Below are 23,824 nucleotides of genomic sequence, written 5' to 3'. Positions count from 1 at the left end.
CAACAAAGAATTCAATAATAATATCACACAATAAAGTTGAATTGCATCTCAAAGTGCTTATATTTGGAGTGGCTGCTGAAGGACATGCTTTTCAAAACTCCATCTGTGCAACGTGAAGCGCAGAATGTTCCTGCATTCAATTAAAGGGATACTCCACCCCAAAATGAAAATTTTGTCATTAATCACTTACCCCCATGTCGTTCCAAATCCATAAAAGCTTCGTTCATCTTCGGAACACAATTTAAAGGGGTCATATGATGCGATTTAAATTTTCCCTTTCTCTTTGGAGTGTTACAAGGTTGAGCTTTGGTTGAATCACTGATGGCAGATGGAGTATTCTGACGATGTCTTCCATACTTTTCTGGACCTTGACAGTGTAACTTACTTGGCAGTCTATGGGACAGTCACAGGCCTCCCAGTTTTCATCCAAAATATCTTTTAAGCTTTTACAGGTTTGGAATGACATGGGGGTAAGTGATTATTGACAAAATTTTCATTTTGGGGTGGAGTATCCCTTAATTTTCCCAGTCCCAGTTTTCCAAGCTTAATTTTCTGTAAATTTGCTTTGCAACAATTTGTATCATGAAAATCGCTATAAATTATTTTTTTTAATTAAGCTCATCTTATACTGCATGACCTTATCCTCAAAACACATGATTTTTTTATTTTTAATGATTAACTACAGTATTTAATCTCTAATCAGACATATTGCCTTGTAAAATTGTAATACAAGAATTGTATAACTGATAGGCCTGGTTTCATAGACAGGGCTTAGATTAAGCCAGGATTAGGCAATAGTTAAATTAGGACATTTTTATAAACGCGCCTTAGAAAAAAACAAAAACCATTACTAGTGTGAATCTTGAAAAGTCATTTTAATGTATATATTTTATATTTTAAAAGTGCCTTTCAGTTGAAACTGCTCAGACTTACATTTTAGTCTGAGACTACCCTTAAGCCTTGTCTGTGAAACCTAGGTATAGATGGGCAGAGTTCAGACACAAACCCACCAGGAAAAAAAAAAGTGCATTGTAAGTGCATTTTTGTTACAGTTTTGTTGCATTTTGCTAACAAAAATTATTTGAATTTGATCTAGACCAGTGGTTCTCAATTCCAGTCCTGGGGTACCACTGCTCTGCACATTTTGTATATCTCTATTTTATCTGATGCCATCGGTTCAGTTCATGGATCGATCTTCTAACGAGCTGATGATCTGAATCAGATGTGTTAAATAAGGGAGACAAGCAAAATGTTAAAATCGGGGGTCCCCGGCTGGGACTGGAATTGAGAACCACTGCTCTAGAGGTCACACAAACTGGAAGCAATATTTAAAACAAATCAACAGTGCCCTCTGCTGGAGTTGGATAAATCAAATCTCACACAGGCAAATCTCTTCATTCGCACAAAGCAGGCAGCAAAGAAAGGAATACATATTTGCATATACTGGCCCTGACAACCAAGCAGTAAAAAGGTTACTGGAAAAGAGTTTGATGTACTATGACAAAATACAGCACTGTAATTTCCAGAATTATTTCCGTTCCAATCCTTAAAGAGCACTGAAAATAAGCTACAACCATCTGATATCACACAGATAAACGCATTAACACATGACTATCGACATTCGCATTAACGCATTTGCTTAGTTCCAATAACCAAATATTGGTTAGCAAAATCCTAGTCTGATAGTAACGGCATCATCTCTAAACTACTTAACGTGACACACATAACCACTCTACTGTACCTATCCCTGAGTGAAAAACAGCTCCGAACATCATTTGATTCAGAACAGAACCGTGAACAGATTCAAACTGTTTCATTGAAAAGAACTGATTCAGAATTATTAATTAACAAGTTGTGTATCGCTACTGTAGCTACACAGACATGCAACGTGGTGAATGATCATATCAGTGAAAATGTAACGTTGTGGAGTTTGTGAATGAAATTACAGCTACACTGTACAAATTAGCAACCCTATAACACGGAAATAGTGTGACAATTTGAGCGACACTACTGCCCAAAACTAGTACATAAATCCTTGTTACTTTCAAAGTCACTTTCACGTCAGTGATCTACTAAACTGGATTAGGTCGTCATCCCATCAGGTGAGCGTCTGAATCACACTGTATTTTTTAACCAGAATATTTAGTCAACAAATATTTAGTCACAAAGACACAGTCGATTTCTTGCGATTTAATAAGGCAGATAATTCGGTCATATGTAACAGAAATAAATTTGAAGAGATGAAAGAAAAAAAAATGGAATGGATGAGGTGCATGAACAACAATGCTGTTTTAAAGATACATGACTTCTTTAGATACAAAGCTTTCCCTCAGATTCATTCATAAACATTTAGCTAATCTGCATGCAGTAGGCTGTGTGTGTGTATATATATATATTTTTTACTATCATTATTATTAATATTTATGTGTATTGTTGTCATCCATCCCAGTCCATCCATTACATGTTTGAGCGTTTTTCTTCTGTGGTACGCAAAAACATAATTTTTAAAGAATATCCTGGCCACTTTTCATATAGTAAAAGTGAATGAGGACTTTTGAAAATGAAATTTTGAAATGATACAGTAGTTTTGTGTGAGGAACAGACTCAAATTTAAGTTCTCACTATGTAATTCATGATACATTTATGATTTTTTTTTTGTCACGATGGGGCTCGACAGTCATCTGCTTACAGAAACCTGCACTGTACACATCATTTGATTTAAATATTCACATGATTTAGCCGATTTATGAGCATTTTTAAGTAGTTAGGACAAATAAAATGTCCTCACAAGTTTTTTTATTTATTTTATTTTTTTTATTATAGGCCTACTTCATTATATTAGTGAGGATGTTTGGCCCTCACAAACCATACACTCTCATTAACATCAACAAGGAGACAAAGTTGCCAAGGTTCTGCTGAAAGGTCTCATCTGTAAGTGACAGAGTGCTTGTGACAGTTGCAGGGGATTGCAGTAGGAAAGCCTCTTATAAGTACTAACTGCAGCTTCCCAATGCTGCTGAGAGACTGCAAGTTTACTTCACACAGAGACACACACAGTTTAAAATAAACTGCAACAATAATTATTAAAATAAATATTTTTTTCCAGTATACATAACAATCATAAATTATATTCATTGTTTTTTTTAAAAAATGACAAAATGTACAGTATGTGTGCAATTATATGCCCCAACAGGGCGTTTTCTGAATACAAAGTACATCAGGTTCCATGAATACACACCCCATCCTGTTCTGCTGGAGGTTTGCCAGATGGTGGCAGTGTAGGAACAACTGCCTTCCTTACACAAGTCTGTTAATTCATCCTGCTTAGTGATGGGGAGACTCAAATATACGTCAAGGGGATTTGAATACCTGGCTGACCTGTTGACAACCTAACATCCTACGACATAAACACCTATTTGTGTACACATAACCCCTCTCTCATCTCCCAAAACCTTCCCATGACATGCAGAGAGACACGAACCACACACCTTCAATCACAAGCTAATTGCCTTTTCTGCAATATAAATAGATCAACACAAGTGTCTGATGTAAGGAAGGACACTCATTTGCCTGTGCACACAAACAAGGGTCAATGTTTGTTCAGCCACAGTTTTAACATAGCACTTCTTCTAGAGCGTCTGCGTGTAATTAGCCTGTCAAGAGCCGTTTTCTGTTGCTCCAACCTGAAGCCTCTCCAGGGTTGAGCACACTCCATCAGTGCACCCTGGGATTTGACTTTGTTTGTGAGAAAGCCGTTTCTAGGCTGTGCATACACATAGTGACAGAGGTGCATGCTCACGCAACAGGATGAATGTGACACCCAAATAAACTGTTAACACCTATTTTTATTTACACAATTGCATGCTTTTCATAGGCACACAAACGCACAAATATGCACTGCATGTTACCTTTGGAGAAACAAAAGGTGGGGCATGTAAAACCCATCCCTTGTCCTTCACTTCATTAGTGAACACCATGCAAGCACCACAAGTTCCTCCCCCTGTTAAAGCACACACACAAACACACATGCACACTTAATGCTGCAATCCTCTTTGTGAAAGTGACACGCTTCTGTCAGAAACAGAGCTTAACTGAAGTGAAACAGGGAGAGAGAGAACCAGGCTCATTCAATTTCTGCCTGTCTGCCATCCGGTTAACTACTGTACTGTCCTGTCTGAGGTTCTGTGATCTGGTTTTTCTTTCAGGTTGATCAGTGGGACCACGTCTTGGAAGCCTCTCATCTTGGACATTTGAAATTTGGGATTGTCAGCTGTTGATCAAAATCTCAACTACATCTGAATTGCTGCAGGTAACCTGCTTTGCACTCGCACAACTCTACAACTTTGGCCTGTGGTTTGGAAGATGCTAATAGCTTATGCAAATTGGATACAAATCTAACTGAGGACTCACATATCCAGCGCTTATTATTTTTTTTGATTTTGTAGTCTTTTAAACTTTGTGGAAGAGTTTGAATCCAAAGTATAACCTGGTGTATGAGCAAAAAGCTGTGACTGTGAAGTGGTCTCAGGTGAAGGGGGCGAGACAACAATCAGGTGTTTTTTGGAAGGGTGAGTAGGGCTCAAACAGAGCCACGGTGGAGGACCACCTGCTGGATTTCGCTGATATGGACGTGCACGGGTATGACCGCTATGCAGATGGGGATAGGGACAGCTACCAGATTGATTACCGGCGTATCGTGGGGGACATGGAGCCGGCCAGGCCACAGATGACATTACGAGACTCAGATCATCACTTTTATGGCCCGTTTACCCATAATACACTGCATGGGCATGGGCATGGGCACGAGACAGCTGCCCAGCGCTACAGTGCCACCCGGATACAGGCAGGATATGAACCAGAAAGGTGAGAACATAGTGTAGGTCTACTTAAAGGATAAGTTCACTTCCAGAGTAAAAATTTCCTGATAATTTGCTCACCCCCATGTCATCCAAGACATTGATTTCTTTCTTCAGTTGAAAGGAAATTAAGGACTTCAATGGGAACTAATGGGTTGAAGGTCCAGATTGCATTTTCAATGCAGCTTGAACTCCAGCCGAGGAATAAGGGTCTTGTTTAGCAAAACAAGTAATTTTCAAAAATAAAAAAATATCATAAGTACTTTTTAACCAAAAATGCTCGTCTTCACACATTAAGTAGTCACGTTGGAAATGTAGGCGGAAGTACAGACCCAATGTTTACAAAGCGAACATGCAAAAAAAGGTATAGCAATGATGTTGGATGCTTTTGAAGTTGGAGGAGAAAATGAGATGGAGTTTTTCACCCTACCCTACCTTTTTGAACCGGAGTAGACAGACGAAGAGCTAACCACGCAAGAACTTTCCAACATGATTACATAATGCGTGAAGTCTTAGACGCGCATCGCAGAGCTAGTGCAAGACAAGCATTTGGGTTTAAAAGTATATACATTTTTATTTATTTTTTAAGAAAATTACAGATTGTTTCACTAGACAAGACCTTTATTCCTTAGCTAGGATTGTGTGGAGCCTTTTGAAGCTGCATTGAAACTGAAATTCGGACCTTGAACCCCTTGATCCCCATTAAAGTCCACTATATGGTGACAAATCCTGGAATTTTTTCCTCAAAAACCTTCATTTATTTTCAACTGAAGAAAGAAAGATATGAACATCTTGGGTGACATGGAAGTGAGTAAATTATTAGGAAATCTATTCTGGTAGTGAACTAATCCTTTATGAATGAAGGAATGAGAAGCTCTAGGTTACTTTTTCTCAAAAATCTGATTTAACAATTCTAAGACATTATTGTATGTCGTACTTGATCAAATTTAATAAGGATATAAACACACAAATATGCATTATGTCTATGCCTATTATATATAATGACAGCTTTATTAATTCATTCATTCATTTATATATTTATTTATACAATAATATTACTGATAATTCACAATATTACTGGTCTTTTTTATGTATTTTCAACTAAATAAAGTAGCTTTTACCCTCCTTGTGAAGGGTGTCAATGATTGTCTTCTGGACAGCTGTCAGATCAGCAGTCTTCCCCATGATTATGTAGTCTAGTGAACCAAACTGAGAGAGCATTTTCATGCAGGCTTGATGAGCAGAAGAAACTTCTTTCAAAAACATTAAAAATAGTAATGTTTCCAAACTTTTGACCTGTACTGTACTGTATTTACATAAATATATACATAAATATATTTTCATATATATATATATATATATATATATATATATATATATATTTTTTTTTTTTTTTTTTCTTACATATACATTTGTTTGTTCTTTTTTATTTGTAGTAAATAAACAAACAAATGCAAAATACAGACTTAATATAGTAGCCTGCCTTACATATAGGAATGACAATAACCAAAATAAGATCAATTCAATTTGAAATCAAAAAAAAAAAAATATATATATATATATCAAAATAGTAATACAATAAACTATTACATCTCAACAAAAAATATTGCATCCTTTAACAAAATAAAAATCAAAACAATTTACACCTAAAATAAAAAACCTCCCAAAAACAATCAAACAATCAATGAATATAATGTAGGCCCAGGCTATATATCCTGCCAAGCGTAAGCATGTTTCAGCTCATAAAAATTAATTTAGATGTAATATAATTATAATCCGCTTTTAGCTTTATTAATCTACGAATTGGAAATGTTCAAGAGTCCTACTCTACCTAGTCTCGAGAAACGCTCGGATATCCAGTTTGATTCGTGATCGTGTTTTTAGACTTGTGAATCGGTTCGATTGAATCATCGAAGATACTCTATCAAAAGAACGACTTGTTTACGAATCGGACTTCGCTTCTGTCAGAGTCTAGTTCAGTCTCTCAAGATACCTGTTTCAATGATATCTGTCAGGTAGTACGAACATTTTATGCGGTGTAAAAATCGCTTCAAGATAAAAGTGGCATAGGTAAATTCAGAGATATTCAAAAAATGAATTACTGACTCCCAAAAACCGTGAAAAAACAGGTTTGGGGAGTGTTTAGCTCAACTTTTCCTCTTCCTTCTCCAAACGCGCTGGTATCATGTGACTTCAGTAAACGCGGTTGACGGTGTGTGGACACACTGCTGCGCGTCTCAGCATGAGACCCTTCATCCAGAGCAGCTTCAGCCTCCTCAGACCGCTGCGGTACGGGATGAGAGATCGCTGTTCCTCGCGCTGATCTCTATAATGCGCTTTAATACAGTCATCATCATGTGAGATACTGTACATAAAGGTGAATATTCAGCAGAAGGAAGTGTGCTCGTAACACTGCTCCGAAAGAGAAAGTAACTCGAACCTGTAAGTGGATTGCTATTTGTTCTTATTTGTCGTCTAACGCGCGTAAAAAAAATAAAAATAAATAAAAATAAAAAAACCTTAATGTTTCTGGGATCTATAAGAATGAACAGTAAGTTATCTGCATAGAAAACTGTCGTTTTAAATTCTTCTCATTTTGAATTTATTTCATTTATCTCGCTTAACTATCAGTCAGGCATTTTTCCTCTCTCTCTCTCTCTCTCTCTCTCTCTCTTTTCTGTTTTGAACATTGTTTGTATGCTCTACAATACAGTCATTCTGTACATTTTGTCTGTGGATGGTTGAAGTTGAAACCAAATTTCATATGCATGTGTTACAAACTCTCTTTTGCATGTTTGCATGGTTAAAGCATGGCTGATTACCTTATCAGTGGGGGAACTGGGTATGTTCCAGAGGATGGGCTCACTGCCCAGCAGCTCTTTGCCATCGGTGATGGTCTCACATACAAGTAAGTCGAGCATCATGCAAAAACCTTTTTTAGATGCCCTGCCTTGTAATCAGACACTTAGACTGATATGGACAGCACAGTGTCAGCGCAGATCCTATCATGTGTAGCTTCACCCTGGCGCACACACACACATGCACTCTAGGTAGGCATCTTTCTGGACATCTGTCATGAAATGGCTCTCAACTCCATGGCAACCCTCTGTGCATCTCCATAGCAACGGGGAGCTCAAGTGCTCAGTCCCAGCACATGCAGCCCATGTTTATGGGACAATGCAAATCAGAGTGCATGTGTGGTCCTTTTTGTCCCTGTTTTTCTTTCTTATTCATGATTCAGCGTGCACAACATGTGCTTTAGTATCATTTATTAACATTGGTTATTTTTATACAGTATGTTTTGCATCAATGCATTAAATGAGCTTGTGTTTCTGTGTGAATATGAAAATGTTTAGGCTTTCCCAGCTTTATGAAAACTTGTTAGCAGAGCAGTGGTCTCTGCATCTATTTTTGTCATGCTGGCTGGAGTGTTGGTTTAATCTGGTCTAATGGAGGTTTTATGAGCATTAGGACACATGGGGTGGGACACTGAACACATCCTCCTGAGACAAACAAATCCGGGCCCAATTTTCCTGTATCAAAACATTATCATGCTTTAAAGTGAGGGATTTCATATCATAGGGATAACTTTCTACTAGAGAAAATAACAGTGCTTTGTACTAAAGTTACAGTAGATTCTAATAACACTAATATGAATAGCTTTTGTGTACCACTTTAAATTTGGGGTCAGATTATATATTTATTTTTTGAACAAAAGTAATACTTTTATTCAACAACAATACATTAAATTGTCAAAAGGGACAGTGGAGACATTTATAATGTTACAGAAATGCTGTTCTTTTGAACTTTCTATTCATCAAAGAATCTTGAAAAAAATGTATCATGGTTTCCACAAAATTCTGTTTTCAACATTGATAATAATAAGAAATGTTATTTCAGAAGCAAAACATCACAATGAAGGGTGGAGTAATGAAGCTTTACCATAAAATGAATAAACTACAAATTAAAAAATACCATCACAGGAATAAACTACATTTTAAAATATATTCCAATAGAAAACAGTTATTTTAAATTGTAAAATAATTCACAATATTACTGTTTTTTAATGTATTTTTGACTAAATAAAGTGACTTTTACCCTCCTTGTGAAGGGTGTCAATGATTGTCTTCTGGACAGCTGTCAGATCAGTAGTCTTCCCCATGATTGTGTAGCCTAGTGAACCAAACTGAGAGAGCATTTTGAAGGATCAGGAAACCTTTGCAGATGTTTTGAGTTGATTAGCTGATTGGCATGTCACCATATTCTAATTTGTTGAGAGTGAATTGGTAGGTTTTTGTTAAATGTGAGCCAAAATCATCAAATCAATTAAAAGAACCAAAGACTTAAACTACTTCAGTCTGTGTGCATTGAATTTATTTAATACACGAGTTTCACAATTTGAGTTGAATTACTGAAATAAATGAACTTTTCCACAACATTCTAATTTATTGAGATGCACTTGTAATACCCAAAATTCTGGATTAAACTTGGTTTGTTTTATAGTGTTTTGACACAGATTTGAGAGTGTGTTTAAGCATTTTGTAATTCTGATAATGTTTGGTTCATAAACTGCTGATCTAAAGGTCATTGTTGCCTAACTCTGCCATCTGTCCTTCCTCATTCAGTGATTTCCTGATACTGCCTGGCTTCATTGACTTCACATCCGATGAAGTGGTAAGTACCAACATTTATCAGAGGTTATCAACAAATGGGTGGAACAGGCCTCAAAGCTCTTGTATTAGCAAACAATTTGGTGCACAGGATAATTATTGATCACATGAGTCAACTCAGATGCTAAGTTGATGGAAAATGAGCTCTTTAACTATCAGCAAGATGAAAGATCTGCAGAGGAGAGTGTTTGTGTGGATGAGAGGTTAACATGGCTGTGTTAGTATCCACACAGTCCCTGGTGTGCTGGGCATGTTGTCACAAGCATTGAAGCTTAGGTGTGTGTGTGAGAGAGGGAGAGATAGAGAAAGAGACCAGGACAACACAAATATCAGTCCCCCAACCACAACTTTAAACAGTGTGAATTTTACTATCCTGGGATAGATTATAAACCAATGATTTAGTTAAACAGGGAATCAGTTAAACTCAATAGGTTGTATTTCTACTTATTTTGTTGAAAAACTCAAAAATGTGTGATTTAGGGTAGTCTATGAGTCTGTTTAAAATGTTTTTGTTTTTTCCAGTAGGGCAGGTAAGTTAGCTTCCTGCTGATGTAAATGCACATACACAACACTGTTTTCTTTAAGCACTTCTGAGATTACGCTGAGCTGCGGTTAATGAAGGGACACAGGTGTTATAGAGAGAGAAGAAAAATAAGACATGTCTATAGTGCTTTTGTCATATTTATTTATTTATTTATTTATTTATTTATTTTACATATTTTTATTTAGCTTCTATTTAATCATTTCATTTTTTAATTTCATTTTTAGTAATTTTAGTACTTCACATTATTTAATTTCGTTTAGTTGCTTTGGATAGAAAGTAGGGATGCTCATAGAGTATTGACAGTTTAACCATTAACCGAAAGTAAGGATTTTGACCTTTGACCTTTTGAAGCTCTACACTGCTGCACAACTAAATATCTTATTTACATCATGTCTACATTTAGTTTGTTCTAATGAGAAGATTCTTGAGCATGCACAACTCTGAAATATTGAACAAAACTCCTGCTTTATGAGCGGTGAGTGGATTCTAACTTCAATACCTCTGATTGGCCATTGCATTCATGAAATCAACAGATATGTCTGTGATTGGCTACAATGCTCAACGCTGCAGAAACTTGTTTAATAAAAAAAAAAATACCTGTTTATTAAAAAAATAAAAACTAGAGAAGTTGTGCACAGAGGTAGGCCTGCTATTTATTTTTATGTCTGACGAAAAAATATTTACATTTACGTTTAGTCATTTTGCAGACGCTTTTATCCAAAGCGATTTACAATCGGGGAATACATTAAGCCATTCTTCTTAAAGAGGCAAACAGACACAGGAAGTGCTCGTAATACCAAGTTTTAGGCATTGTTCAAATAAGTACAAGCTAGAAAGAGAAGGAATAAATAAAGAGAAAGAAAAGTAGTGTCAAAATAAATAATATTATTATTATTTTTTTTTTTTTTTTTTTTTTTTTTTTTTTTAGGAAGTCAAGTAGTGTCAAAAGAGATGAGTTTTCAGCTGTCACTTGAAAATTGTCAGGGATTTAGCACTCCAGATAGGGGTGGAAAGATCATTCCACCAGCCAGGAATGGTGAACGAGAATGTTCTGGAAAGTGATTTTGAGCCTCTCTGTGATGGTACCACGAGGCGTCGCTCACTAGCGGATCTCAGACTTCTGGAGGGGATGTAGATTTGTAGTAGTGAGTGGAGGCAGGAGGGTGCTGAACCTGTGGCTGTTCTATATGCAAGCATCAATGTCTTGAACTTGATGCAAGCTGTGACTGTTAGCCAGTGCAAGGAGATAAACAGAGGTGTAACATGGGCACTTTTGGGCTCGTTGAAGATCAGTCGTGCCGCTGCATTCTAAAACATTTGTAGAGGTTTGATAGTGCTTGATGGAAGTCCAGCCAGAAGAGGTCAGCTGGTCATCAAAGATTACACCAAGATTTCTGACCAAAGTTGATGGGGTAATTGTAGAAGTACCTAGCTGGATGGTGAAATTATGCTGTAGAGTTGGAGTGGCAGGGAAGACAAGAAGCTCAGTCTTTGCCAGGTTGAGCTGTAGGTGATGTTCTTTCATCCATGCCGAGATGTCCGCCAGGCAGCCTGAGATCTGTGCGGCAATGGATCATCTGACTGAAATGAGAGATAGAGCTGTGTGTCATCAGCATAGCAATGGTAGGAGAAGCCATGTGCCTGTATGATTGGACCCAGTGATGTAGTGTATATAGAGAAGAGGAGGGGTCCAAGAACTGATCCCTGAGGAACCCCAGTGACAAGTTGATGTGCTTTGGATACCTCCCCTCCCCAGGCTACCCTGAAAGACATACAAGCTGAATAGGATTCAAACCAGCGAAGTGGAATTCCTGTGATACCCAGAGATGAGAGGGCAGACAGGAGGATCTGATGAATGACCGTGTCAAAAGCAGCCGATAGATCCAGCAGAATAAGAGCTGATAATTTGGAATCAGCTTTTGCAATCCGCAAGGCTTCTGTGACTGACAGTAGCGCAGTCTCAGTTGAATGGGCACTCCTGAAACTTGACTAGTTAGCATCCAGTTTGTTGTTCTGTGAAAGAAACAATGATACCTGGTTGAAAATGCTTTCGCTATGAATGGAAGGAGAGAGACAGATCTTTAGCTGCCTATAAGAGAAGTGTTTAATGTAGGTTTTTTTGAGCAGTGGGGTTAACCGTGCCTGCTTGAATGAGGTGGGGAAGGTGCCTGTGAGAAGAGATGTGTGAGAGATGATGTGTGTGAGTGCTGAGAATGTATGAGAGATTGCTTGGAGAAGGTGTGAGGGGATTGGGTCTAGAGGGCATGTTGTAGGATTGCTGGAGAGAAGTTTTGATACTTCTGCCTCAGTGAGGGGACAGAAGGAGAAGATGGGAGTATCAGCAGTGGGTGTGGTTGGTTTGAGGTCCTGTGTGTGGGGCTGAGAATTGACTACTGATTGTTCTGAATTTGTCTGTGAAGAATGTGGCGAAATCATCAGCTGTTATAGAAGTGGTGGGGGGTGGTGGAGGGGGACAGAGGAGAGAATTGAATGTTTTGAAGAGATTACATGTGTCCGGAGCACTGTTTATGTGGTTCTTCAAAGCATATATAAGGATTCCGTATGTGCTTTTGTTTTGTCATCTTTATTTAAGTGAAAAAATATTTAGTGTAGGCCTATTTATTTTATTCTTTTTATTTAAATTATATTATTCTGTTTTTCTTTTGTTCTCAGAATTGCTGCAGGTATGTGATAATTTGACTAGTGTGTGAAGGTTCTGTTGCTCTGTTGTTCTGTATCCTGCTGTTTGCGCATTAAATTAAACCGTGAAGAAAAAAATATTTTTGTATTTTTAATGGGTCACAGACACTCGTCCATTCTATTATTTATTTAATACTAATTTAATATTCTAATCTTATTAGTTAACGGTTAGGCTAATGTTCGGATAATGAGCTGTAGTTATCGGTCAGGAAATTTAACTGAAATGAGCATCCCTAATAGAAAGTTCAAAGAACAACATTTATTTAAATTAGAATAATTAGAAATACATTTAAAATAGGATCTTTTGTAACAATATAAATGTCTTTTACTGTCACTTTTTATCAATGTAAGGCATCATATATAATTACAGTGTTTATAATTTTTAATTTAGTTAAATTTTAAAATTTTAGTTTTATTTAACAATAACAATAATTATTTAAACAATAACTACACTGCTCTGAGTTCCCTGTACTGTAAATGTTTTCTTTAAAGAAATCATTCGCTAAAAATTTAATTTTGTTATTATTTTCTCACCCTTGTGATGTTCCAAACCTGTATGATTTTTTTTTTTTTTCTCTGTGAAACACAAAAGGTCATTTTTACATACTCCTAAGTAGCAAACTTACAGTATGTGGAGTTCCTAAATTGACCAATCATAAATTAGCTTTGCTTACTTGAACATATCTGTTTACATAGACAATTTATCCCTTTCTGATTTTTTGTAACAGTCATGTGTTGTCACAGGATTTGACATCTGCCCTGACCCGGAAAATAACCCTGAAGACGCCACTCATTTCATCTCCCATGGACACAGTCACAGAGTCCTCCATGGCCATCGCTATGGCTGTAAGTAACACTCACAGAAACATTTATATATCAGCACTTGTACTAAATCGGAACTGCTTTTTCATTTCATCCACTGGTTTGTCCCATAGCTCATGGGTGGAATAGGAATTATTCATCACAACTGCACACCTGAGTTCCAGGCCAATGAGGTCCGGAAAGTGAAGGTCAGTCATATGATAAGAGATGAAGAGTCTGAAAAAAAAAACATTTTTTTTTATATGTATGTATGAATGTATATATAATGTATATGTGTGTGTGTATGTATGTAAAAACTTTTATTTTGTAAATCTGGTACATTGTAGATACACATATTATGATAATGAGCGTTATCTGATTTTTGAGTTTAAGATGTAATGAAAATGATCAGTTATTAAAATATTTTGTGTGTCTGTCATAATGGCAGAAATTTGAGCAAGGCTTCATTACGGACCCTGTAGTGATGAGTCCACGGCACACGGTCGGCGATGTGTTTGAAGCAAAGGTACGGCACGGTTTCTCCGGCATCCCTGTCACAGAAACTGGCAAGATGGGAAGCAAGCTGGTGGGCATCATTACGTCACGAGACATTGACTTCCTGTCAGAGAAAGATTACGACAGGCCGCTGGAAGAGGTTTGTAATGTGAAATTTCTAATTTAACTCTTTAATAATTTAAAGTTTGATTCCAATTTAAGTGACGTTCCACAATCTAAGTATCCATTTAACTTCCATAAAGTGGCATTTTGAGTTAAACTGAATCTTCAGCAGCACAACTGTGTTCAACATTGATAATAATCAATTATTCTTGAGCACCAAATCAGCATATTAGAATGATTTCTAAAGGATCATGTGACACTGAAGACTGGAGTAATGGATGCTGAAAATGAGCTTTTTATCACAGGAATAAATTATTACATTTTATACTTTTTACATTTCATGTTAAAATAGGAAATAGTTATTTTAAATTGTAATAATATTTCACAATATTACTGTTTTTACTGCAGTTTTGATCAAATAAATGCAACCTTGGTGAGCATATGGGGCTTTCAAAGTATTGAACATTTCAAAATTAAACATTGAAAAACACTGAACATACCAAAATTTATTTTGAATATTGTAGAATTTAAAATAATGTCACTGATGAATCATTCATAATAAAACCAGTTACATTTATTAAGAAAATTAATTATTCTGAGTTTGTTTTGTTTTTAAACACTCATAATAGTCCTGAATACTACTAATATGCATGAATGATAGTTTCTGAAATTTCTCAAATCCTCCAGGCAATGACAAAACGAGAAGATTTAGTGGTTGCTCCAGCAGGTGTAACATTAAAAGAGGCAAATGACATCTTACAGCGCAGTAAAAAAGGTATGAACATCAACTTCAGTCTTATTTATGTTGTGATGTTTAGCACAAGCTTGCTGATCACGTTCCTGTTTTTCTCTCTCAGGTAAACTGCCTATAGTGAATGACAGCGATGAGCTTGTAGCTATAATAGCTCGTACTGATCTGAAGAAGAACAGAGACTATCCTCTAGCCTCCAAAGACTCTCGTAAACAGCTGCTGTGTGGCGCTGCCATTGGCACCCGTGAGGACGACAAGTACCGGCTAGACCTGCTCATGCAGGCCGGAGTGGACGTGATAGTTCTGGTGGGTCCTAAGAGGAATAGCGTGACATTAAACTTTAATGATACTCAGCCCTCTTTCTGGAGATCAAGCTTTTTACTTCGCTTTTGCCGCTATGATTTGCTATGATACAAAGCAAAGAACAAAACAATTAAAAACAAACATTTACTTTTAAAAGAACGTTTTACCAAAAACATAAAAAATGCTGAAAATTTGTTTGATTCTTTATCAGAACAGATTCAGAGAAATTTTGCATCACATCACTTGCTCACCAAGGGATCCTCTGCAGTGAATGGGTGCCATCAGAATAAGAGTCCAAATAGCTTTTTGACTTTTTCACTGGAAAAAAACAATATTATTAAGAGAACTAGCATTCCTTTGAGTGCTGGAAGCTATGGTTTGAAGTTAAAAACACTTTTAATGAATAATTTGTATCTTACAAACTTGCAGCTTTTCACTTCACAAGACATTAATTGATGGACTGGAGTCATGTGGATTATTGTGATGTTTTTATCAGCTGTTATGACTCTCATTCTGACGGCACCCATTCACTGCAGAGGATCCATTGATGTAATGCTAAATTTATGAGGAAACAAACAAACCCATATATACCTTCATGGACTGACTGATAGTAAATACATATAAATAAATTAATTACTTCTTTCATCACTTTCTTTTCATTTTTGGGTTAGCCATTCCTTTAAGCAAAAACTGCACCAGCAAGTCAAATTTTTAGCAACAAACCTGTTTAGCAAGAAGAGACAAATGCGTCAAACATGGTAAATGACCCTCTCTATAATCATACACCTGCAGAACACATGCAATAGAGACTTTGTTTACAGTCAAACACCTGCAAAGCTAAAAATAGCATTTCCATTTGATTTCTTTGTTCCATGTGTCGGGTAGTCGGGAATGCAGCATTAGCATGTTTTCATGCTTGAGATTTTCAGTAGTAACCTGTATTGGGCCAAAGGTAGTTTGAATTACACAAACATTAAAATAAAAGTGAGCCTGGGGTGCTTTGTGCTCATAATGTATTGTTATGAGTAAACCATATTCTGACCAATTCTGAGATTGAAATTTTGGTTGCTATATGATGGCCAGGTTTGGAGAGTTTGTATTTAAGCCAAACTGCTTGGAGGCCTATATTGAAGCAAGTGTAAAATGCCCTTAAAGTGTAAACCAGAAAGTCAAGATGTTTGTCAGATCTTGGCAGGTATTTGAGGGAAGGGTTGCAATTAAATTCTGAAGGCTGGTATGCAAAATAATCCTGCAAATAAATATTGTATGGCAAACAGTATATGATGTCAGTCTCTAGGGTGTGACCAAGGATGCATTTATTTGATCCAAAAATACAGTAAAAAGAGTAAAACTCTGAAGTAATATTGCAATTTAAAATATCCATTTTCAATTTTATTATATTTTAAAATACAATTTATTCCTGTGATGCAAAGCTGAATTTTCAGTAGACATTACTCGCTCATTCTCCATTCTCTTTCATTCTAATTTGCAATAAATTTTTCTTATTATTGTCAATGCTGAGAAAAGTTTGTGCTGCTAAATATTTTTGTAGAAACTGTGATGGATTTAAGATTCTTTGATAAAGCGAAAGTTCAAAAGAAGAGCATTTACAATGTTTTGCAACATAATAAATGTCTGGACTCACTGTTGATCAACTGAATGCAGTCTTGCTGAATAAAAGTATCAATTTCTTAAAAAAACAAAACAAAAAAAACCTCACTGACCCCATAACTTTTGAAAGGTAGTGTACCATCTAATCTGTTTATACAGCTTTGGAGTTTGTATACTTTGTACTGAGTCAAGTGATCAATCTATGATGTTTAGAATCTGCGTAGGTCAAATAAAAGTATAGGTTGTTAGCTTGACTACTTTGAACAAAGAATGATGTCATTGCTTGCAAACAACAATTAAAAAGACATAATTGATTTATGTTCTTACAAAAGAACTTGATTAGCTGGTTCAGGTGTGCTTGATTTAAGATGCGACAGTACCTTTTAGCTACATCTTTACTTTCACTTGGAAATTAATTAGAGGGTGGATTAGGGCGGGGTAGAAACTAAATTCTACTGCAGAATAGAACCGTTCATTCCTTGTGTTCAAATAATATTGCATAACGTTCTGACAAAAGAAATCGTTTGTAATTTTCAAAGAGTTGGTCTCAGACTGCAAAATTGGGGCCAAAATCACAGTATACACTCAATGTTGATCCTTTAAGCTCTTAACCCTACATGATATGTGATGGTTTTTCTGTTATTCTGTCTCAGGACTCTTCTCAGGGGAACTCAGTGTTTCAGATCAGTATGATCAACTACATCAAACAGAAATACCCCGAACTACAAGTGGTGGGAGGAAACGGTGAGGCTTTTTTGCCTTTTGTGCGGTTCTTACTTTTCTGTATAAACTGAGGATGGCTTGATATTAGTCATATTTAAGATGCATGGACCTACAATTGTAGTTTTCCAAAGTTAAATCGAGTAATAGCATATTCTCTGTGTTTTATTCTTTCTCTTGTATACAGTGGTGACTGCTGCTCAAGCAAAGAATCTTATAGATGCCGGTGTTGATGCTTTACGAGTGGGCATGGGCTGTGGCTCCATCTGCATCACACAGGAAGGTATGTGTGAGTTTCTGACTTACAGTGGAAAGTTCCCAGAAGTTAGCTAAATGTTAAATAACTTTATGGGGACACATTTTAAAGTAAATCTGGTGCCTTTATTACTTCTAATTTACTTCTGAAAATGGGAAAAAAAATATTTTAGGGTTAGGATTTGGGATTAGTCTTTAGCAATTATTTTATTTTATAAAAACAAGAAATGCCGATTTTTATAGCAATGTAAACTTGTATATGTAGACATACTTTAAAGGAATATTCATTTTGGGGGGTTTTGGGGATAACTTTTATTTTATTTTTCAGAACAGAAGCCATTAATTAGATTAATTGTATATAGTTGTGTGTTTATCATATAGTGATGGCATGTGGGAGACCGCAGGGCACGTCTGTGTATAAGGTGGCTGAATACGCCCGGCGTTTTGGGGTTCCGGTCATTGCAGATGGTGGCATCCAGACGGTTGGGCACGTTGTCAAAGCCCTTGCTCTGGGAGCATCCACAGGTGTGTGTTTTCTGGGTGATTTGCCTGAACGATCATTGTTATTAATAGCTGGGATTTGTTTGCCTACATTTTACTGTCCATGTCAGACCGTGCCCTTCCCTTCTGCCTGTTTCAGTGATGATGGGGTCATTGTTAGCTGCAACCACAGAAGCGCCCGGTGAGTATTTTTTCTCAGACGGCGTACGACTGAAGAAGTACCGAGGCATGGGCTCTTTGGACGCCATGGAGAAAAGCAACAGCAGTCAGAAACGTTACTTTAGGTAAACAGTCTTAGACTCGGATGACTGCATGTGTACGTGAAAAAAGATGACAAGTGGGTGTTTCTTCAATTATGAATGCAAAGGAGAATTTTTTTTTTTTTTTTACATTTTGATCTCTTCAGTCATGAACATTTTCTTCACAGTGTCATTTCCAGCACATCTCAAATGATGATAACGGCATCCTCTAGTGCAGCGGTTCTCAATTCCAGTCCCCGCGCCCCCCAGCTCTGCATATTTTGCATGTCTCTCTTTAACACACCTGATTCACATAATCAGCTCGTTAGAAGTGAGCTCCGTGCATGAACTGTGTTCCCATTGACATGGTCCCTACACAGTGTTCATTGCTCCCTACTCCCTGAGCAGGGGAAATCTGTTGAAGTTTACCTCACTTCGAAACATTAATTCACGGATTTGCGCTGTGCATCGTCTTTACACATGGACAAGTGTGACACCATATACCTCAGTAAATAAATAGTTTAAATTCACGTCTCACACACTTCAATGCACTTTGAATGGAACATATATGTTCGCTTCGAACTGGAATCATGGCGGAATATCCAGTGATGTCCACTTAGCAGGACACTTACATTCGAATAGAACAAACGTCTGAAGCGATAAGAGAGACATACAAAATGTGCAGAGCAGGGGGCGCGAGGACTGGAATTGAGAACCACTCTAGTGGAAATGAGGGATGAAAATAAACTGATAACCTTTGTCTTGCTAAGATGAATTTAATTGATAACAGTATAATTATCCTAAATGCAATCAATTACTTAGAATTTTCCTTATTTTCTTCACACTTTACATTTGTCATATTTCATCTCATGTATGCTCTTCACTGACAATATTGTCTCCTTGTTTACTTATTTAAAAATGGTTTATGTTGGAAATGATACCAAAACTGATGTGTGTGATTTTTGAAAAATGAATATAATATTCTTTATATAAAAAAATATATAATAAAAATAAAAAAATAAAAGCATGACATTAATATGACCTTCATATAACAGAAAATGTTTAAAAAAAGTTTAGTAAAGTAAAAATGTAAAGTAAAAGTCATATGGTTCTTGAAACTGAAGAAACACCCCAATAAGATATATATGATCTCTATATGTTTGTGTTCTCCAGTGAAGGTGATAAAGTGAAGGTGGCTCAGGGAGTCTCTGGCTCAGTTCAGGACAAAGGCTCCATACACAAATTTGTTCCATACCTCATCGCTGGAATTCAACATGGCTGTCAGGATATCGGTGCAAAGAGCTTGTCCATTCTGCGGTAAGTGTGTCATTTTCTCTTATAGACATCTGGAAAGCTTGACAAAAGACCTCATGGAATCAAAATTGCAGTTTTGTTTCTTTTAATTCATGTTTATTAGCTTTAAGCCCATCTCTATGCTAGTACATGCTGTATTCTAGCCCCTTTAGGAACACACTAGCAACTGTTTAACTAAAGTCTTTTTTTTTTTTTTTTTCTGGACCAAACTTGTATCATATACTGTATATATACTACTGGTCAAAGGTCTGGATTTTTCAACAAGGCTGTATTTATTTGATAAAAGTACAGTAATATTGTGAAATATTATTACTATTATAATTTTTCTGTTTAATATATTTAAAAATGTAATTAATTCTGCAACATTAACAGTAATAAGTTGTAAAAAATTGTTAATAATTGAGCACCAATAAAATTTACCTTGATACCTTGAATGATAATTAAATTCCAATTAATTATCCAAAATTTTTGCCAGTAGTTTTTCTTCTGGAAAAAATTAACTAAAAATATTATACGTATTCTGCACTTTAAAAAAAAAATTGTTCTGTAATTGTCTTTAGAAAAGAGTATCCTCTTATTTAAATGATAAATATCACCAACAGTTGACTAGCAGTAGCTAGTAGTGAAACATGGTTCACTGTCTTCAGTTCTACTAATGCTTCTACATTTTGTTTCAAACATCAGAAAGAAATGGAATTTATTCATTCTCAATGTGTCTTTATTGCTTCCATCCATGGACTAAGTCTGCATTTATCAAGCTGTAATGTAAACCAAAGGTTATTGACTATATAAAATATAAGAGCTCTTTTATATGTCTTGCCCCAAAGAAAACATGAACACGAAAAAGAATGTAGTGTGTTCTTACCTACACAAGTCTCACCTGCGTTACATACAGATCGATGATGTACTCTGGAGAGCTGAAGTTTGAGAAGAGGACCATGTCTGCTCAGGTTGAGGGTGGAGTTCATGGACTGCATTCGTAAGTATCCGCCCACTCATTAAACCCCACCCACCTTTCTTTCCTCACTCCACATACACTCAAAAAAAAAGCTGTGAACACATTTCACGTCATTAGAATTCTTGTAGTTCACATAAAAATAAAAGTTTAGCTGTTTTTTTTTTTTTAAGTTCCTCTCAGAGACCCTCAGTCCTTCCTTCGTACATTGTCATGGAAAAGTAGAGTTTATATGTGAAACTGTCTTCTCTTCCTTTCTCTTATGCTGTCATCATAGATATTCTTTTGTGCCATGTAAGTATAATAGCGTCTCATGTCTCTTATAATAGTGTTAAGTTTTGGTGGAGGGAATTGTTGTATACAGCAGTACGATCTGGGCTCTTTAGTGGGCATTGAGACTATTTTAGTTCATATCGCTCTCAAAGGCTTTTCTTTGACAGGGAGATTGTCTTGAAAGAAACCCACTCCCACTTTTTAAAGGATAGTTTACCCAAAAATGAGTCCACCTGAAAATTTCAGAGCCTTTTTTTTCGTACTTTGCATGCAAATGGTGACTAGAGGCTGTCAACCTGCAAAAGGGACAGAAAAAGACCATAACAGTTGGGCTCAGTAGGATTTTTATTTTATTTTAAGAAATCTCTTATGCTCACTTGTGTGAAACTTATGTAAAATACTATTAAATATTATTAAAATTTAAAATAACAGCTTTCTATTTAAATATTTTTTTAAATGTAATTTATTCCTGTGAAGCTAAATTGAAATTTCAGCAGCCATTGCTCCAGACTTCAGTGTCACATAATTCTTCAGAAATCATAACATGCTGATTTGCTGTTTAAGAGAAATTTCTTATTATTAATGATAAAAAGGGTTGTTCTGCTTAATATTTTTGTGAAAGCTTTGATACACTTTTTCTGGATTCTTTGATTCGAAAGTTCAAAAGAACAGCATTTATTTTTTATAACATTATAAATGTCTTTATCAATCACTTTTGATCAATTTAATGTGCCTTTGTTGAATAAAAGTATTATCTTTCATATAAATAAATAAATAAATAAATAAAATATCCCACACTCACCCCAAACTTGTGAATGGTAGTGCATCATACAAATAATCCATATTACTTGTGCACTATATTTCATATGATATCTCCATATGATGTCTTTGTGTGAAGAACAGACTGGAATTTAAGTCGTTATTCAAATATGACACTAGATCTATGATGAGGCCATTATTTCTCATGCGTCTCATAACCAATGACAATAAGACATTTCAATATTTGGAAGTGAAAATTATATTTAAGACTGAATAATGTCTTAAATTTTACTCTGTTCCTTGCTGAAAGGCACTTTTGATACTTCCACTTTGCTTTTTTATATTCGTTTTTGGGCTAACTGTTCCTCTAATGGAGTGATTTAATTGAGTTTGGACTATTTAAAATATGTTTTTTTGTAAATTTTTTTGATTTGGACTAATCAATGTGTGGGCAATATAACAGCATTTATTAAGGTTGTGTTGCTTTCCTGTTCTCCACAGTTACGAGAAGCGGTTATATTGAACAGGGCAGCAGGGGGCACACAAGAGCTGGACCCAATGTCCCGTCACCAGCCAGCCGTCACTAAACACAGCAGCTAAAAGTGATTTCTGCTATCCTCAACCCCTTGATACTTTTTCATGGGGTGTATCTCAGAAAGCAAGGTTAACTTACCATCACATATACCCTGAACTCTCAGTTGATTAACTCAAACAGATGAATCAACAAGTCACAAGACGCTTCTTCTTTTGATCAGTGGTTATTTACATATCTGATGGCAGTGCAATCATTTTTCTATTTTTTTTTTAATCATTTAATCACTGAGAATAAGAATTCAATTGTTTGTGTGATGCTAATTATATAAGAAATATCACATGTATTTTTATTATAGAAATACACATTTAATATAGATTAAACATTAAAAATGAAAAAAAAAAAAAAAAAAAAACCTGTCTGATTGTAATACAAGCCAGTACTGAATGTACTATGGACTTTGTTTTGAGATATATATAATTTTTTTTTTTGGGCTTCCTTGTAATAAATTAGACTAGGTACTAGAGAAATTATTTTCAAAATCCTATGAATGTAATAGCAATAATACTTTGTGACCGTCATGTTATATATGAGGAAATCAAGTGCTTACCACTTTGCCATTAGAGTGTTACCAGTTAAATTTGAAAAATAAAAAATGCATTTGTTTTACTTATTGTTTTCATGACTGCTTGTGTCACAATGCTTTTTAGATTATCCAGAGAGCATGATGAACGATGTTATTTTATGGACCAGATTGAGTATCAGTCTTAAAGTCAGGTATTCAGTACTGTTACTCTCCTTACACTAGTCAGTAATGTACACAGACATTAGAGACGCTCATTTCTTTGTTTATTTAAGTTTCACACACTTGCATCATTTAACTTAGAAGCATTTATCTATATATCAAACACTTTACAGGATAAAAAAGGTCAGAATTAAAGGACTGTTAAAAGCATTTGCTGTAAAAGCGACACTTTCAACTTGGCACCATTTGGTAGTTTGCAAAGGCTGTTGTGTCGTCATTCTGAATATAATACAGTTTATAGAATAAAGAAGGTTTCTTATTTTGTTCCTGTAGTATCAGTTTCTGTCTACTTTATACTTTGCTTAAATCTTTTAAATGTTAATGTACCTTTTTCTAAACACAGTAGCATAATGAGCAATGCAATTCAGAGGTTTAACTTGTCATGTAAAAGCATAGACCATTTACTAGTCACAGAGAAAAAAAAATGCACATCTAATACATAAAAAAAAAATGAAGCCAAGAGTGAGACAATCTTAAAGTATTTGCGATGTTGCTGTCAGTCACACAGTTGCAGTTACAAAGATGACACATGCACAAGCTGTCACAACTTCGTTATTACATCTCCATGGCCAACAGAGGGCAGTATTTGTGTAGCAGAATGACTGAAGGATTATGGG

At 35.9% G+C, this 23,824-nt stretch overlaps 1 protein-coding gene across 4 annotated transcripts; it reads left to right on the top strand.

The window, feature by feature from the left end:
- Positions 1-4,080: 4,080 nt before the first annotated feature.
- LOC109090039 (inosine-5'-monophosphate dehydrogenase 1a-like) lies at positions 4,081-23,071 on the top strand. Of its 4 annotated transcripts, none has more exons than XM_042775581.1 (16): positions 4,081-4,863; positions 7,666-7,764; positions 9,482-9,530; positions 13,515-13,616; positions 13,706-13,780; positions 14,020-14,226; positions 14,877-14,964; positions 15,047-15,246; positions 17,508-17,598; positions 17,762-17,857; positions 18,211-18,354; positions 18,470-18,614; positions 19,743-19,886; positions 20,779-20,862; positions 21,116-21,132; positions 22,372-23,071. In XM_042775581.1, the coding sequence occupies exons 1-16, from the start codon at positions 4,625-4,627 to the stop codon at positions 22,455-22,457; spliced, it is 1,866 nt and encodes a 621-aa protein (XP_042631515.1). In that variant the 5' UTR covers positions 4,081-4,624; the 3' UTR covers positions 22,458-23,071. The 4 variants fall into 4 exon arrangements, with proteins under 4 accessions (XP_042631515.1, XP_042631516.1, XP_042631517.1 ...); XM_042775583.1 differs by lacking the exon at positions 4,081-4,863 and adding an exon at positions 6,689-7,298; XM_042775582.1 differs by lacking the exon at positions 21,116-21,132 and having other exon boundaries at positions 4,082-4,863.
- Positions 23,072-23,824: the final 753 nt, after the last annotated feature.

Source organism: Cyprinus carpio, chromosome A18 (assembly GCF_018340385.1).
Source record: "Cyprinus carpio isolate SPL01 chromosome A18, ASM1834038v1, whole genome shotgun sequence".
NCBI classification, from domain to species: domain Eukaryota; kingdom Metazoa; phylum Chordata; class Actinopteri; order Cypriniformes; family Cyprinidae; genus Cyprinus; species Cyprinus carpio.
This window is presented reverse-complemented; position numbering and strand designations above follow the sequence as displayed.